We start from the raw sequence: 16,295 nt of genomic DNA on the forward strand, positions 1-16,295 counted from the left end.
TGGATAAAACAAACCAGTCAATAACACCTGCCTGACTGTGTAAACAAGACCTAATAATAATACTGCCTTAACTTGGTGGTGTGGGGGTGGCGGGAACAGAACGGAATAGGTCCTTCTACACCAGTGAGTTGTATACATGTTGATCTGCTTCAGCATTACGCATGCATTATTTACCTGACTCTGAAATTAAAACATCCTTTAAAAGGTTATGCCTGTATTTACCCCAAAGAAAGAGGCCTCTAAATGTAAGATGAATTTTTAATATTAAAGGGAAAAACTAGTCTTGGGTTCAGGTAAATACAATATTTGTCCATTCTAGTCATAGAGAACGTGAGAATGTTAACATATAATAGTCATACTTCCATTGACTTCAATAGGATCACATTTGGTGATGTTAGATGGTTGGGAGGCATTTTAAGGATGTTGAATCTCTTTAATGCTACACTGTGTTGTCCTGTTTGTTGAATATCCTGTAACTAAGAGAGAGAGACATAGTACTTCAGACCTGAGAATCTGCTGATTTCTTGGCTCAAAGGTGTTCAAAGCCTGATATCCCATCAACTGAAACAAGACATTGCCCATATATTTTGATATTTTCAAGATGACACACTAAGAACTATAAATGATTTTTAATGATCGCTGTAGTATTATTTACTTGGAAAACTCACTGAACTTGTATACTGTAATGGATAGCATCAGTGCTGCCATGATAGAGGTATATCCATGGTAACTACACCACTTAAGGAGTGATAGTCATGGGGCCCCATGCAGTGATTTTTTTTACCTGAGGCACTTGTGCTTTTCTACTTGCTGCAGCAGCAGCTCCCTTGTGCTGTATCAGAAGCTCTCCTTAGTACTCACTTAGTGTATGCATGCATTTCAGAAATTGTCTCCAGCTCTTCAGTGGAGCTGCTATTGAGAAACAAAAGGAGAAAGTTTGACTACAGTTGTGTATCTTGCAGTGGTCTCTATTGGATTGTGGCCATTTTGCAGCTTCAGATCTTGAGACTTCTGTTTAATAACTTGACTGACTTGTCTTGTTGTTCCTTATCTCTGGAATGCCCTGCTTCCTGGGATTAGAGCAACTCCTTCACTGTTTGAAGACATGTTCCTTTTCTCCTTTACTCAGGGACTGGTCAGTTCTCCATTTTCCTTCTTATTGTACCCCTTCTCTTTCCCTATCATCCATTCTCCCTCTGAGTCTAAGCCTGTGGGCAGGGTTTGCCATTCATTTTTATGCACAGCTTTTTCTTTTGAAAAATTTTAAAATACTGTTTCTGTCTTAAAAGTTTTTCCTCTGCCATTCAGATTTTTAAAGCAAAAGCCTCTCTTCTCAGTCCTTTGCAACTGGAAACACTCAACTTTCCTCTTCAAATAATGCAGCTATTTTGGAACCCATATTAGTCCACCTAATTCACCAATGAAATATTTAGAGAACAATTATGAAAATCTCTGAAAGTCGACAAGCAGAATTTGTCTTGACACTGTAGTTCCTTGTCTCACTACTCCTTTTGTTCCACATTCTTCTGTGTGTGTTTGAATTGTGACTCCTTTAATCCAGATGCAAGACTGCCTGTGGGTTGTTGTTGAATTATTCCTCTTTAAATTTATGACTAATGACTTCCCATTGGAGTTACTTCAAAACTCCATGGAAAAGCGCTGCTAAATGCCTGAAGAATGCTTCTTTGTGGTAACGATACAAGTAAACATTTTAAGACTGGCTGGTTCTGCTAATTCACTGCTGTCTGAAACAATAGCAACAGAAGCAGTAAATTTCACATAAATGGAATGCTTATGTACACAATCCAACTGTTCCTTTCTAGTCGATGGTAGAGAAGTGGGTTATGATGGCTCTGTGGTCGTCAGGAGTCAACACCAACTTGACATCACAACTTTACTTTAATAGATTATATCTTTAAGTATCTGCTGCAACAAAAGAAGCAAGATTTCTGCTTAGTCCTAGGCTAAAATTGCTAGCTGTGGCTGTATATTGCCTTTAATTGGACGGCAACCTTACTGCTAAGTGAAATTGAAGGTAATAACAGGATAAGTAATTAGGGCTGCCCTAAAAGTGTTTCCTGATAGCTCCTGGAAAGCAAAGAGCTCTTTATTCACCCAGTCTGCTTAGTCTGCATTTTATGGAAGTGTTAAGGTAGAAGAGTCACAACATGCTTGACATAATAGATGTGTTCCAGTTTGCTCCCTGTATCTGTTGCAGTGGACAGTTGGGACACTATAACGTCTGAAAACACACTGGGGTGGGAGGGAGGAGTTTCATGTAGTAAACATGAGGCTTGGAGCTGTGATTGATTGTGACGCCCCATCATCAGTCTGATGCGAGTCTCTACCTTGCATGCTATGATGGGCACTTGCTCTGTAGGCATGCTGGAAATACATCTGCTAGTGGTGTGCACGGAAACTGCGGAGGTGCAGTTTAACACCAGGGGTGGTGGTTCTTTAAGGGCGGGGGAGGCTGCGCTTCCCCCAGCGCGGCCGCTCGGTTTTTTGCAAAGCTTTTGGGGCAGCACCATCCCTCCCTGCTGCCCCTGCCCCCGTTCCTGGCCGGAAGCGGCCAGAAGTACTGTCTGTGCATGCGCCCGGTGTGCACAACATGCATGTGTGTGCGTGCGTGCTGGGCGCACATGCAGATGGTACTTCCAGCCAAGAACGGGGCAGCAGCGGCGGAGTGGGGAGGGGGGAAGTGCACCCTCCCCCACCCTTAAAGAACCACCCTCCCGGCATCGAACCTTTGAGCCGGCGCCACATTTGAACTGGTTCGGAGGCCTCTACAATGGCCTCCGGACCAGTTCATGCACATCCCTAACATCTGCTAGGCAAAATGTAAGTGGCCCTTGTGAGGTTGGAAGCAAAGACAAACAATTCCAATGGAAGACCTTTAAAAATGCCAGTGTGGCTTCACAAAATGCTTGCTGGTGAGCCAAAAAAATTAATGCAAACTTAATGGAAGGAAGGATAGGTCACAGAGGATGGATACAGATGATTAGCCTGGATTTATGGAAACGGTATGAGGAGAGCTAAAGCTCAGAACAAACTGAACCTGGCAAGGTATTCTTTCAGGTATGTTTGAAGGAAGCAGAAGACGATGGCAGGCCTGTTGCTCAGTCAGGATTACAAAATATTAGGGGGTGACACAGAATGTGGAACTGTTCAACACCCATCTTGCTGCTGCCTTGTTGATGTACTCTCTGTCTATCATCTATGAGTAGTCCTGAAAAGTGGGCAAAGTGCCAAAGATTGAAGACAGGCTGATGTCCCAGTATTCAAAGAGAAAGAAATGAGATTCTGGAGACTCAGACCTGTCAGTTTGACTTTGATACTAGGGAAGATTCTAGAACAGACGAAATTGGTCAGTCTATAAGCATCTTGATGATATCCCAGTAATTGATGGAAGCAAGCATGGATTTGTCAAGAATAAATCCTGCCATATTAACCTTTTCTCTCTCTCCTTTAAAAAAAAATTGAGTTACTAGCTTGGTTAATTGTGGGAATGCTGAGGATGTACTTTATCTTGATTATAGCAAAGTATTCGACAAAATTCATGTTTTGATCAGATGAGGATTCACAAGCGACTGAAAAGCTGTACTCCATTAGTGCTTATCGATGGCACCTTATCAAGCTGGAGGGAGGGTTTGAGTGGGATGCTGCTCAGTTTATTTCCAGAGTCAACAGTCATAAGACTTGTTCCAGCATGGTGGCTTTCCATGTGGGAAGCTAGCAGTGGTCATTCCTGAGAGGAGGACAATGTGAGTGCATTCTTCACTACCCCGCTCCAGATTTTCCTGCCGGAGCAGGAGCTGCTATCCTTTGTTAGGTAATATGTAAGCAGGTACAAATAACCTTTTACCCAGTTTATACAAATGGCAGAAGCAAGTGGTAAAGTTTTCCTGTGCACTGCAGCAGCAAGTGGTGGTTGCATGTTTGAATTTCCTTTGCCAAAAATACTCCTTGTGCAGCCTAGCTTTCTCCCCTGCATACAATTTTTTTGATACACATAATTTTATGTGCAACATTCAAACCCTTGGCACCTGCAGCCTAAAGTGGTACTGTCTAGGAAAAGCAGTATGGTACTAAGTTGTTGTTGTTTGTGCTGTCGAGTCAGTGTTGCCTGCTGGCGACCACAGATCCCTGTGGTTTTCTTGGTGGAATACAGGAGTGGTTTACTATTGCCTTCTCTCACGCAGTATGAGATGATGCCTTTCAGCACCTTCCTGTGTCGCTGCTGCCCGATATAGGAGTATCCCATATTCTGGGAAACACACCAGCAGGGATTCAAACCAACAGCCTCCTGCTCTCTAGGCAGATTGCTTCCCCACTGTGCCATTAGGTGGCTTAAAACTGGTTCTTAATTGGGAGGTTTAAAAGGCTCCCTGTGACAACTTGAGAGCTGCTGCTCCAGCATTACCTATGTTATGGAAACATTCTGTGCTGTTTTTATATAGCTTGGCAAAGAGAGAGCAAAATGACCCCGTTTTTGAAAATATGCACCCCTTCCTGAGTTAGTAAGTTGCTTGGGGGCTGAAAAGTGCAGAGTTTTGTAAGCAAAAGACAAGTGCCACCTAACCTGATGATGCTTTGTAAAGTAATACTTATCTTCTCCTCCACTCATCCCCCAATAGCCTAATAAACACTTGTCTAAATTGAAAGGACAGCTTCACTGTCGACTAGAAAGCCCAATGAATAATTTAGAGGGGAGTGCTAGTTTTTTTGCAGTGCTGCTTAAGATGCTTTGTTGAAGATTGTCTGGTTTAATCTTTCCAGAAGTTAAACTTTGTATTATAGCAGTTTCTGTTGCATTGATAGACTTATGCTGTCAATTCCACAATGAGAAGGTTTTAATTATGAACTTCTGAGGGGTGGATAAGCTTCAATAGCAAATACTTTAGTTTCCAACTTTCCATGGCTGTGTGAGACGGTTTGGCGTTCAGGGCGAAATGTTTGTGTGGGTTTGTTTTTGAATATGATAGACAGATATTAATCTCTTTTCGTTCCTTACTGTTGCAGTGTTTAGGCTGGGAGTTTGCTGCAAGCAATACCAGGGACTTTCTCTTCTTGGAGTTGGTGCCCTAGAGCCTCAGAACACAGGGTGGGCTTGTTCATTACTTATCTCTTCCCCATTGCCCATCACTGGGGCACCAGGAGTCTGAGAGGGTTCCTTCTTGGCCAAGTAATTGCCTGCCTGTTTCTTCTCAATCTGCACTGCCTTCCGTCATCTAATATGAGATCTTGTATAGGGTAGCACACATCTGGAGCTGGTTTGATCTTCCAAGGTCTTGTGAAACTTGAATTGACCTTGACATTCTCACCTGAGAATCCTACAAGATCTTGCCATAGCTGTGAACATAGGTTGCTGTGAACAGCAGCAGGCCATCTGGCTGGCCTAGAATTTGTACCTTTTACCTACTCCTCAAGTCTTGTAAACCTCTTTTCTCATCCAACACCCTTAAGCTGTGTCAGGTCTGAACAAATGACCTGACACAGCTGTCATAAATTGGAGGCAGCAGTGGCTTGTTCAGACAAAAGCAGGAGTAGTTGGGGATAGCTCCTCACACTGATGTTCTTCAGGGCTTTTTTACTGCTATCCACAGGTATTTCTGATGAGCCCTGCAATGTGGGACAGCTGGAGATGCTTATAACTGGAGTGTATTTGTGCTGTTCTTGGCTTGAAATTAGCTTCCATTGCTTAAATGGCCTTGATTTCCTACTAGCTAAGATCTGTTGACTATTGCTGAAAGAACTTGAGCAGTCACTGCTGACCTGAAAAGGCACTGAGCATATCATTGTTTCACAGTTAACCGGAGCTTCACTGGGCAGAATTTTAAGCACAAGCTTCAGAGAAAGCGCTAGCAATAATTCTATTTATAGTTTTGAGGAGCAATCTGCCACCATTCCTTAATCCATTGCTGTCTTCTCCCCAGCACCAAATGTGTGCGCACACAGTGTTTTTGGCAGTGGATTAGGCAAGGCTACCTTTTAGCACAGTGAGATTAGAACACTATGCAAGTTCATAAACTACAGCTTAACTTATTTTAATGGCATTTAAATAATATTTTCCAATATCTTGTGCAGGAATGGGGCCTGCACAAGGCCAAGGCCTAATCAGGATATGATCAGCCTGTTCTGGGTGGGTTTGCATTTACTCTGAAGGAGCAGGTTTGCAGCTTGGGGATTTTCCTGGACCCAGTTCTCCTAGAAAATCAGGTGGCTAAGAGTGCATTTGCTCAGCTTCGCTTGGTGCTCCAGCTGTGATTCTTCCTTGGGAGGGCTGATCTGGCCTGTCATCCATGCCTTAGTCATATCACGTTTGGATTATTGCAATGCGCTCTATGTGGGGCTGCCCTTGAAAAGTATTCAGAAACTACAGATGGTGCTGAATTTGGCTACCAGATTGATTTCTGAAGCCACCCTCAGTGTACATATTATACATATCTTGAAGGTACCACACTGGCTGCCAGTCTGTCTCCAGGTACAATTGAAGGTGCAGGTTATTACCGTTAAAGCCCTAATTGGCTTGGGCCCCAAGTACCTTACAGACTGTCGACTCCTAACTGAATCTACCCACCTGACTAGGTCATTTGGGAGGGCTCTGCTCCATATGCTGACACCTGCTGAGGCCTGTTGGTTGAGCAGGTGGGACTGGGCCTTCTCAGTTATTGCCCCCAGGCTGTGTAACTCAGCTGAGACCCACATGGATCCCTCTCCCATCCTTTAGGAAGAATGCCCTTTTTATTCAGGCTTTTGGCCAATGAGCTGTCCTTTGCCCTTTTAAATTTCTAGCTGCATTTCCTTTGGTTACCTGCCCTGGGCTCTTAGGATGAAGGGCAGTATATACAGTAAATATAAGTACATAAATAAAATATTGGTAATGTTACTGTAATAATTCTAGAAATTAAACTTGGAATATGAACGCCCTTGAGTTGGTATCTTCCAAAATACAATATAGGCTTAGAAGAAGGCTAGGGAAATATTACAACTCTTTAGCAGTCAGTATCTAGGTACCTGGTATCTGAGATCTTTGCCATCTTATTATTCCATCAGAGTGGAACATGATGCTTTACAGAAATAACATAAGCAAGAAAGACAGGTCTTTGATCTAAGGAATTTGCAGTCTAAATTTGGCTAGTGTGGGGAGAGTAGAGTACAGCAAAACAGAGGAATGAAATGGGAGGAGCAAGTATAAGGAGAGTTGCCTGTAAGTAAATGGAGTTGCATGTAGTTGGGCATAGTTTCAGTTGGTGATGTGGAATAAGGACAAGAGCCAAAGGCTTCATGGAAATGAGAGGTTTTGAGGAGAGATTTGAAAGGGTGAGGGTGAGAAGTGGATTAAGTTGAAGGTATAAAGTACAGCAAGGGAGAATGAATAGTATCTAAGAATGCAGGAGTGGTGCGAACAAAAGTTATGCGATGGCGATATTGCAGTGTAAAGGATGAGAGAGAATGGGGGCAAGGTTGTGGAGAGCTCTAAAAGAAAGATCAAAAGAACATTTGTGCTGGTTGGAGAAGGGGATGAGTTGCAAGTGTAGCATCATTCATGGAGGGAGCATCACACAGTCTGAATGATGAGAGAGATTAGTGGGTTTTGGTAACAGAATTCTGGATAAAAGCAAGAAGAATGAGGGCAGCGATGGGATCCACATATTTAGGCTTAGCACACTATCCAGCAATTACTTATGGTCCTCAATAATCCCTTCTCTTCTCTCAGATTCCTTTCTGGCATACAGGCAGAGAGGTCTTGTAAGAGAAGCAGGTCTTCTGTCATTTGCACTGAGATATGGAAATCTTATTAAACAGTGGGAGCCCCCTTCTAGCAGATGTCTGCTGTTTCTTACCTTCTCAAAAGTGGCAGTGGGGGCACACAGACAGAGGCGTGACCTATGACTGCTTGCGAGTTATAGAACCCAGACCTAAGCTGTTTCTGCTTTTTGATTTCCTGGACTTCACCAATTGCAACACAGCCCACTTTCTATCATACTAAACTGGAAGTAGATTGAGTTGCTATTGAACAAAATGTGTCCTTGTTGACATTATTGCAGTGGGTTTAGGAATAGGCTGAACTTCTATAGGGAACTTGGGGAAACAGGAACCCCTGCTTGAACTTGTTTATAGTGTCAGATGGTTGCTGTTGAATATTTTCTTGCTATGTGAGTGTGTGAGATTGATTATATGTATATCATTACTTAACCCACTTAGGTAATACTGTTAACACCCAATTGTGCTTCAAGGTCTGGATACTAAAACAAAATTACCGAAGTTTCCCCTAGAAATGAGGCAGCGGCAGCAAACAATGAATATGTTGATAGGTTGCTATGGTGGATGGGTTGCTTGCAATATTGCAGCTATTTAAAGAACCAATTTTGGTTTCTATGATAAATAGCAGTTAACATGACTTAAGGCTACTATACATCCTGCATATGCTTTTGTTTCTCTGTGAAAAGAAACTGGAACAATTTTAAGGTTGTTAACACTGTCTGTACAATTGGTCACATCTAATCAAAGGAAGAGCTGCAGTGTGCTGTGCCCTTCATTGAAAGCCACAAAGGACATTTGTAACCTCTTCTGCTCCTAATTGAGTTGATCATACTGTGAATGCATACTTGGTTTGGTACTCAAACTCTGGAATAGCGTGCTTCCTCTTGTGAAAGCAAAGCTTACATTGTTAGTAAGCAAGCGAAAAATTTAAGGACTTAAATAGGAGCAGTTAACTATTATCTGAATTACCTTTTCAACCATTTCTCGATAAATAAAGAGAATCTGGATTGTTCTAGGAGCGCAAATCTAAAAATTTCACACTAACTGATCCTGCATAGTTCAAGTCATGTAAACTCAAGGGTCACAACAATAAATGACAAGTTGTTCTGGTAAGAAATAATCTGTGTACTTTCCTTTCACTATAATCTTAATTGATGATTACCATCTTCACAAGTTAGTCCACTTCAGACTTAAACGTTCACATATCTGCCATCTTGAATTGGGGTGGATGACATTCAAACTACACCATTGAGGTGTCCCTGTATGTCACTTACTACAACTGCACCAAATTTGGTCCAAATCAGTTTGGCTGTCCACAAGTTACCCACTTGCGCCTCAAATGTTCATATGTCTGCCATCTTGAATCAGGGTGGATGACATCACAAACTATGCCGTTGAGGTGTCTCTGTGTGTCCCTATAGCTGTACCCAATTTGGGTCATAATTGGTCCAGGCATTGTGAAGTTGGGGGACACACACAAGGACTTGCACAGAATATTTGGGGTTCTCATAAGCTTACTTTCCTTAAGGAAAGTAGGCTAAAAAGGGAGTTGAACATATTGATCAGTCTTGTTGACCTTGAGATGCTTTTTAAAAATTCGCTTCCTTCGTGGACTTTGAATTTTAGGTATGGTGACGAGAAACTAAAACTAGAAAAAAGTACTCTAAACAATAAGGAATGGAGGGCGAACATTGGTCTTCTATAAAAACATAATTTGGCTCCCAGTAGGGTTTCCATGGACAAGATCTCAAGCTGGAGCAATGTGTTATGTATTGAGTAGTTTTTTGGAATTTGTATTAAAACAAATATGCTATAATAGCCAGTCCTGAATTGTAGAAATGTTCTTGAAAGGACATGATTCTGATCCATGACCTAAAGAGCTGTTCTTTAGGTTATGGATTTGTAGAGTAATGGACTTTACATGCATTCAAAACATGACACAGATCTTGGACATGATTCCACTCCTTGGCTCTCGCAACATTCAGATCTTGTGCTTCCTGGAGCCTTGCTCAGTAGCTGTTGAAAACCAGAGGTGAGCAGTTCTCTTGCAGCCGTGCTGGCTTCATTTGAGTCTAAAGCAATGGAGGTCCTCTTGTAGATGAAGTAGAAAAAACTGGCAGTCATGATGAATAGCTTGTCTCCCCCATGCTGCTTCTTGTAGGTGACAGGTGAGGGGTGATGGATTTTGATTAGTTTTTGAGGGGAACTGCCCGTTATTTCAACCTATAGGTTTAACAGGGATTCTCAGAGATGTGCAGACTCTTAGCTCTTCCTCAACTTGTTACTTTAGTCCCTTTAGTTCTGGGAATTGTAATAAATGGAAAGCAGTGCTGTAACCACTTGTGGTGTATGAGTCCTAAAGGCAGAATAAGCAAACATTCTGCTGGAAGTTATAATGGCATTAAACAGAACTAGCAGCTGGCAGATCTTGATAAATGGATTGCAAGGTTTGTGCAGTTTGCATATCCAGAAGGATAAGACAACATTAAATATTGAATAAAGGCTTGGTGCTGAGGTGGCTTACTCTGCATAGATTTGTTCACTGCACTTTAGCCTTGGACAGAACTACAAAAGTACCATAGGGTCCACTCTGGTTATCTTAATTGGTGTCAGCCTAGCTGTTACTGGCTACATTCCTCAGTGTGATGATTATCTGTGATCTTTCCACTCACTGCCTGATTTGGCTGATAAAGCAGAATTTAAGTAATGTGTTATGGATCTCACAAAACTGAACCAGTCTGGTGTAGCACTTTACTCCACAAATAACCACTATATATATTTTGCCCCCCACAACTTGTGGTTACCCTGTGGTAACTTTCAGCATTGCCTGCCTCTGGCAAGGTGCTTGTGTGTATGCTGCTGCCACATTCTGAGCTCAGCCCAGACTGGCAGTGGTGTGCCATGTGCTAATCTGGACTGAGTTCAGTGAATGGTAGCGGCCTCACCATGGACTGATGCAGCTGGAAGACTGCATGAGCCAACTGAAAACAAGAGCTGAAACAGTTGTGCGGGTTGGCCTCAAGAGTCTTGAATACGATACCTTTTTTCCTGTTTTGCTTCTAACAGCTTTGTCCAGCCCTCTAATGTTTGCTCTGAAAACGGAACTAAGGATTTACTTAGCCACACTGAAGGTGCATAGAACCTGATGATACAGGTGAAATAAAATCATGTTGAAAAGAAACTTCAATATATGTAGGGATATACCAGGCCGAGCTTTTAGAACTGTTCACTGGCAAGTGCTTTCCAGGCAGGCTTTGATTTGGAGCTGGTCTTGCCATATCGCTAGGGCTCTTTCTTTTCAGAGTTGTGCGTGGAGGTAATGGGTACCCATCTTGCAGCACCCAACAGTGGAACTGCTGTACCCTCTGCTACTGTGTAGGGCAGTGTTTCTCAAACTTTTTGGAGTCAAGGACCGCTAAATTCTTCGTGCAGAGTTTCAAGGACCGCTACATTCTTCATGCGCAGTTTCCCGGACCAGCAGTTAGTAAAGGGGTTTCAAGTCTGTCTATCTATCTATCCGACTTCTATACTGCCCAAAACTTGCATCTCTGGGCAGTTTAGAATGAAAATAATATAAGCATTAAAATAATTAAATTTGGAATCTTTTGCAAACATTGAATATTAGGGGTTCTTAACCTTGGGTCCCTCAGTTAAACTCCCATAACCCCCAACAACAATGGCATTTGGCCATTATGGCTGGGGATTATGGGAGTAGGTCCACCAATGTCTGGATACCCAAGGTTGAGAACCCCTGAATCTAAAAGCCTGGGTGAACAAATTTGTCTCCAGTATGTCTGGAGTAGAGGTGCTTGTGATTACTCAATGGAGAGGGGATGTTGGGCCATTAGAAAAATTCAAAAGCTACACGGGGCCAATGAAAACAACATACAAGCAAGCCCCACTGATGCAAGAGGGAAACAGTGTTCCCTCTCAAGGCGCCTCGACCACAACAGGCAGCTGGGTTTCAATCAACCAACCTTTGGCTGCAAACAATGAGCATGCAAGAACCAGCAGCCCTTCAAGTGGCGCCCACTGCCATACTTTTTCCTCCATGCCCCCGCATCGCATACAGTTTGAAGCTGTAAAGATAGGGAATAAGATAGCTGTAGGAAGATCTCAGCAGCACGTGGAGGCAAGGCACAAGAAGGGTTCCATGCCTCCGTGATACTCTTCCTCTTCTGTGCCATGTGCAAAATTGAGGAAGTGAGTGCCTTGATTTCAGTTGGGGGGGGGGTTGACTCCCAGTCAGGGACCGGCACTCAACCCTTCGGGGACCGGCAGCGGTCCAGGGACCGGTGGTTGAGAAACACTGGTGTAGGGTGTGTCTGCATGACATTGTCTTTAGAAATCAAATGCGTTCTTCTAGCATGATCTTTAGCCTGCTTATTATGATCTTTCAGTGTAACACAGACCATTCTGAAGAATTAGCCTATGAAAATTTGTATCTTGTTGGTGCCTCCTATTCTGAACATTTAACCTCTCTCTCTCTCTCTCTCTCTCTCTCTCTCTCTCTCCTCCTTCAGATTCATCAGGGTTTATTTTTGATGTGCAGTCCAATACTGTGATGGCCCAAGGAGGGACTTTTGAAAACATGAAAGAGAAGGCAAGTGATTCCTGAGCAGTTCTTTAGCGGGGGGGTTAAAATTAATATTATGGCTTGTGAGTAAAAGAGTGCTTCAGCTCCTGTGAGCAAGTATCTGTGGTGTGTGGAGGCTCTCCTGCATACTATGGGCATGCCTCAGCTCCTTTCCTGCTGCTATTGATTTCCGTGACCTTGCCGGTGGTTGGGAAAAAGTGGAATGCAGCAGCCCTCCATTTCCTTCCCCTCACCTCCCTCGCCTTTTCCTGGCAAGTTGCTTGGGCCATGCTTGGAACATAAACAAAAACTTCTGCTGTTCATTGACTTGGAGTAGGGTGGGGGGCAGGCTGGTCAAAATATAGCCATTTGGCAGCATACTGACATAGGCTTGATAACCACTGTGGGTTCATGTTGCTTCAAGCTATAGTATCTGTGACAGATGTGCTGTCTTGGAATAGGCTTCAAAATATAATGCCAGAGAAAACAGTGTCAGTGGGCTGATCCCAGAACAAAAACGAAACTGACTCCAGCTGGGAGAACAGAAACTTAATTTCCTTCCTATGTGAGAACTAAAGGGCAGTATTTGGTAGTTGGAAGCAGCTGGTTAATATGTGACCTGCATATTTCCTTTTTCCAGATCAGTGCTGTGCGAGCAATAGTCCCCAACCGCAGCAACAACGAAATCATCCTGGTGCTGCAGCACTTTGATAACTGTGTAGACCGAACAGTGCAGGCTTTCATGGAAGGTGAGTTCTTCATTAACAAAGCACTCTGTTCTGGTTGAGGTGTTGGTTTGCAGGCATCTGAATCCAACATTTGTAACTGGAGCAAGCAGTGTGAAGTAGGCCGACGTCCTGGTGCTTAACTAAATGGCAGTCTCTACAGAATTTGTGTGGTTACAAGCTGTGCAGATCTTGCTTATTTGAGGAGACTTCCACCCCCAGGAACTGGGAAATAGTATTTGGGTTATAGGTGGGCAGGGCTATCCCTAGGAGGGGCAGGGCTGGAGAAGAGTGGCACTCCTCCTTCACTGTCACTTCTATGTCCCATCCCCCCCCCGCCAGATATCCAGCACTCGCAGCACTAAGACGTTCACTTGCTTCCAGGTGCAGAGCCAGCTGAACGGCAGCCTGGGTCCGGTCCTGCCCGGCGGCCCCTCCAGTGACATCCTGTGCATGTGATGTCACACGCATGGGGTGTGGCTTGAGCTCTGGAAGAGCCCCAAGCGAACTCCCCACGCCTGGGCTCTGGAGAGCCCTGAGCGAGCTGCCTGACAGCCTTTATTTCCCTTTATCTTCCTCGAGCGAGTGGAAGTGCTGCCTGAAATGACAAGGGAGAGCTTGTTCAGGCTGTCCGGAGCTTGAGGCCATGCCCCCTTTGCACGTGACATCATGCGCAAAGGGAGCGTGGCCTCAAGCTCTGGAGAGCCCGAGTGCGTTCTCCCCTGTCATTTCAGGCAGTGCTTGCTGCCTGACGATCTCTTTCCCTTTCTCTCCCTCAGTGGAGGAAGAGAAAGGGAAATAAAGGCTGTCAAGCAGCTTGCTCGGGGCTCTCCAGAGCCTGGGCTTGGGGGCGAGGAGATCGTTTGGGACTCTTCCAGAACCCAAGCCACGCCCCTCTGTGGGCTTCGGTAGCTCTTTTCATTGGTGGCCCAGGTTCTTTGAACCCATTCACAAAATGATGGCTCCGCCCCGCTTGCTTCCCAGTGATGAGGGCAGTGACTGAACATCTCAGCACTGCGAGCTAGATACTAAAGAGGCATACATACACTCTTAATGCCTACTCAGGGTGCATGCTTGAATGCCTCATTTAGTATCCAGCTCAAGAGAGGCAACTAGTGCCACACAAGCTGGATACTAAATGAGGGCATGCACACGCCTCTCATTTAGTGTCCAGCTCAAGCAGCACTTGGGAAGTCAGCCTCTTTCCTCGTTTGAGTGAGGGGGAAAAGGCAGGCGAGAGGTGAACCTCCCAGTGCCATGTGAGCTGGATATCAAATAAGAGGCATGTAAGATGCCTGATCAGCACACATGCGTGCCTCTCATTTAGTATCCAGTTTGCATGGTACTGGGAAGTTCGGTCGCTAGAACAAGTGAAGCGATTGAACTCCTTAGTGCTGCACATGTTGGATATTGAGTGGGGAGAGAGGACAAGGAGCTTCAGCTGTCAATCTTTGGATCTGGCTGTGGGGCCTGGGTGAGTGCAGGACTGGGGGCAATCTCCTTGGTCACCCCACCCAAAGGACAGGCCTGTGGGTGGGAGTAATGCAGAGTAAATGTAGGGGGAAAATGGCTGAACTATGTAAGTTCAGGGTAAGTTCAATGTAGTTCAGGGTCACTTCACATCTGACTCCTAAAATACATAAACATAGGGTGGAGACTTCTCCCCACTCCACCACCACATTTGCAAATTATCATGCACAGTAATGGTGCGACATTAAAATAAGAATGATGATGCTTCCCATGTAGAGAAGAAAAACTTGCACAATTCCAAAAATCATTGTGTGAAAAATCTCTCAAGTATCTATCTTAACTGTGATTGTGGATTTGCAGCACCTTTCAGGCAAGTAGCATCCAAATGTGCAGTTGTGGCAAAATAGCCTATTCGTGTAGCTTTCACATGGCACTACACACTGGTATATGTGTATTCCCAAGTAAAGGTTATGATAATGTAGGAAACATGCCAAATGTAAAATGGCTCTAAAATGCTCCTTGTTTTGTTAAAAAATAAAAATTATGCAAAAACTGCCAGTACATTTTCAGGTTTTATTTTCAGCCGTAAGGACTAGAAACTTGTAGAGAGAGAGAAGCTGTTGGATTCTACATTCCACACCATGGAGCATGATGATGGCTATATAACTTCCCAGGCTTTCTCCCTGAGGTCTTTGAGTTTATATAGATTCATGAACATTTTAAATTTGCATTGTCGAACATGAGACTGGGTTTGAGCCAGTTTTGGTGGCAATCCAGGTGCACCTCATTGAATGGTATTGATTTTTTTTTATTTTTATGAAGAGGCCTTTTTGGGCAGCTTTTTTCAGAATAACTAAGCACATTAGTTTCATTCTTCTTCCTAAATATAGCTTTCTTCACATAGATTCTGAAAGAGGCTATTTTAAGACTTATGAAAGAAAATATTATTTTTCTGGTATATGAATGAGCCTAGAATTGTAGGCATAGGGTCTTAAAATGTAATCTTGTCACCATTAAGTAAAATTAGTTATGCAATGGCCTAGAAATATTAATTTAGAACACTCAAAATAGATTAGGCCATACTTCCCAGTGCCATGAATTACCCTTTTAAATGCCCATCTTTCCTGTTGATCCCTGTTCTGATCTGCATATCCAGAATCTTGTTCCTTCTCTTTTTGAGGTGTATTTTAAGTCCTCAGTTGTCTGTTCAGGAGCAGGACAGTCTCCAAAACACTGCCCTGGGCTATACCTCCGGGCAGAAAGGAATTTTACTGTATTTACCTGAATCCAAGACTAGGGTCCGTCCCCCCACAATTTTTTATATTAGAAAATGGGAGATTGCCTTAAATTCAGAGTCCTGTTCCTCTTGAGTAAATGCAGGTATAACCTGTATTTACCTTTTTAATGGGACCATTTTAAATTCAGAGTAGTCTTCGATTCAGATAAATACGGTACATGTGTTTCTGCCTTCTCTCTCATATACTGTTCTCCCCATAACAGTCAGTCACAAAAATCTAGGGTTCATAGTCTCTGCCTTTCCTTTTTAACGTCACTTGTTTTCTACTTCCTTTATCCATTCTAGCACCTCTAGACAACCACTTGCAATGGGGAGTGCAAGTCCCAGTCTTCTGCAATTCAGGTTCCAGCCTTTGAGCAAGTGTGTCTGCAGTTGCTTGAATACATCTTGATGGATTTATGCTCCTATATTTATAGCTTGGGAAGTGGGGGAAATACTGTTTAGGATTCAATGTACAATC

General features: G+C 43.6%; 1 protein-coding gene across 2 annotated transcripts in view; it reads left to right on the top strand.

Moving 5' to 3' along the window:
• Nucleotides 1–16,295, top strand: part of SPATS2 (spermatogenesis associated serine rich 2) — a 75,601-nt gene that overhangs the window by 22,535 nt on the left and 36,771 nt on the right. For both annotated transcript variants that reach the window (XM_053300228.1, XM_053300229.1), the window contains 2 exons: nucleotides 12,291–12,370; nucleotides 12,984–13,092. In XM_053300228.1, coding sequence (XP_053156203.1) covers nucleotides 12,291–12,370; nucleotides 12,984–13,092 — 189 coding nt within the window. The remainder of the gene's footprint in view (nucleotides 1–12,290; nucleotides 12,371–12,983; nucleotides 13,093–16,295) is intronic.

Source organism: Hemicordylus capensis, chromosome 2 (genome assembly GCF_027244095.1).
Source record: "Hemicordylus capensis ecotype Gifberg chromosome 2, rHemCap1.1.pri, whole genome shotgun sequence".
NCBI classification, from domain to species: domain Eukaryota; kingdom Metazoa; phylum Chordata; class Lepidosauria; order Squamata; family Cordylidae; genus Hemicordylus; species Hemicordylus capensis.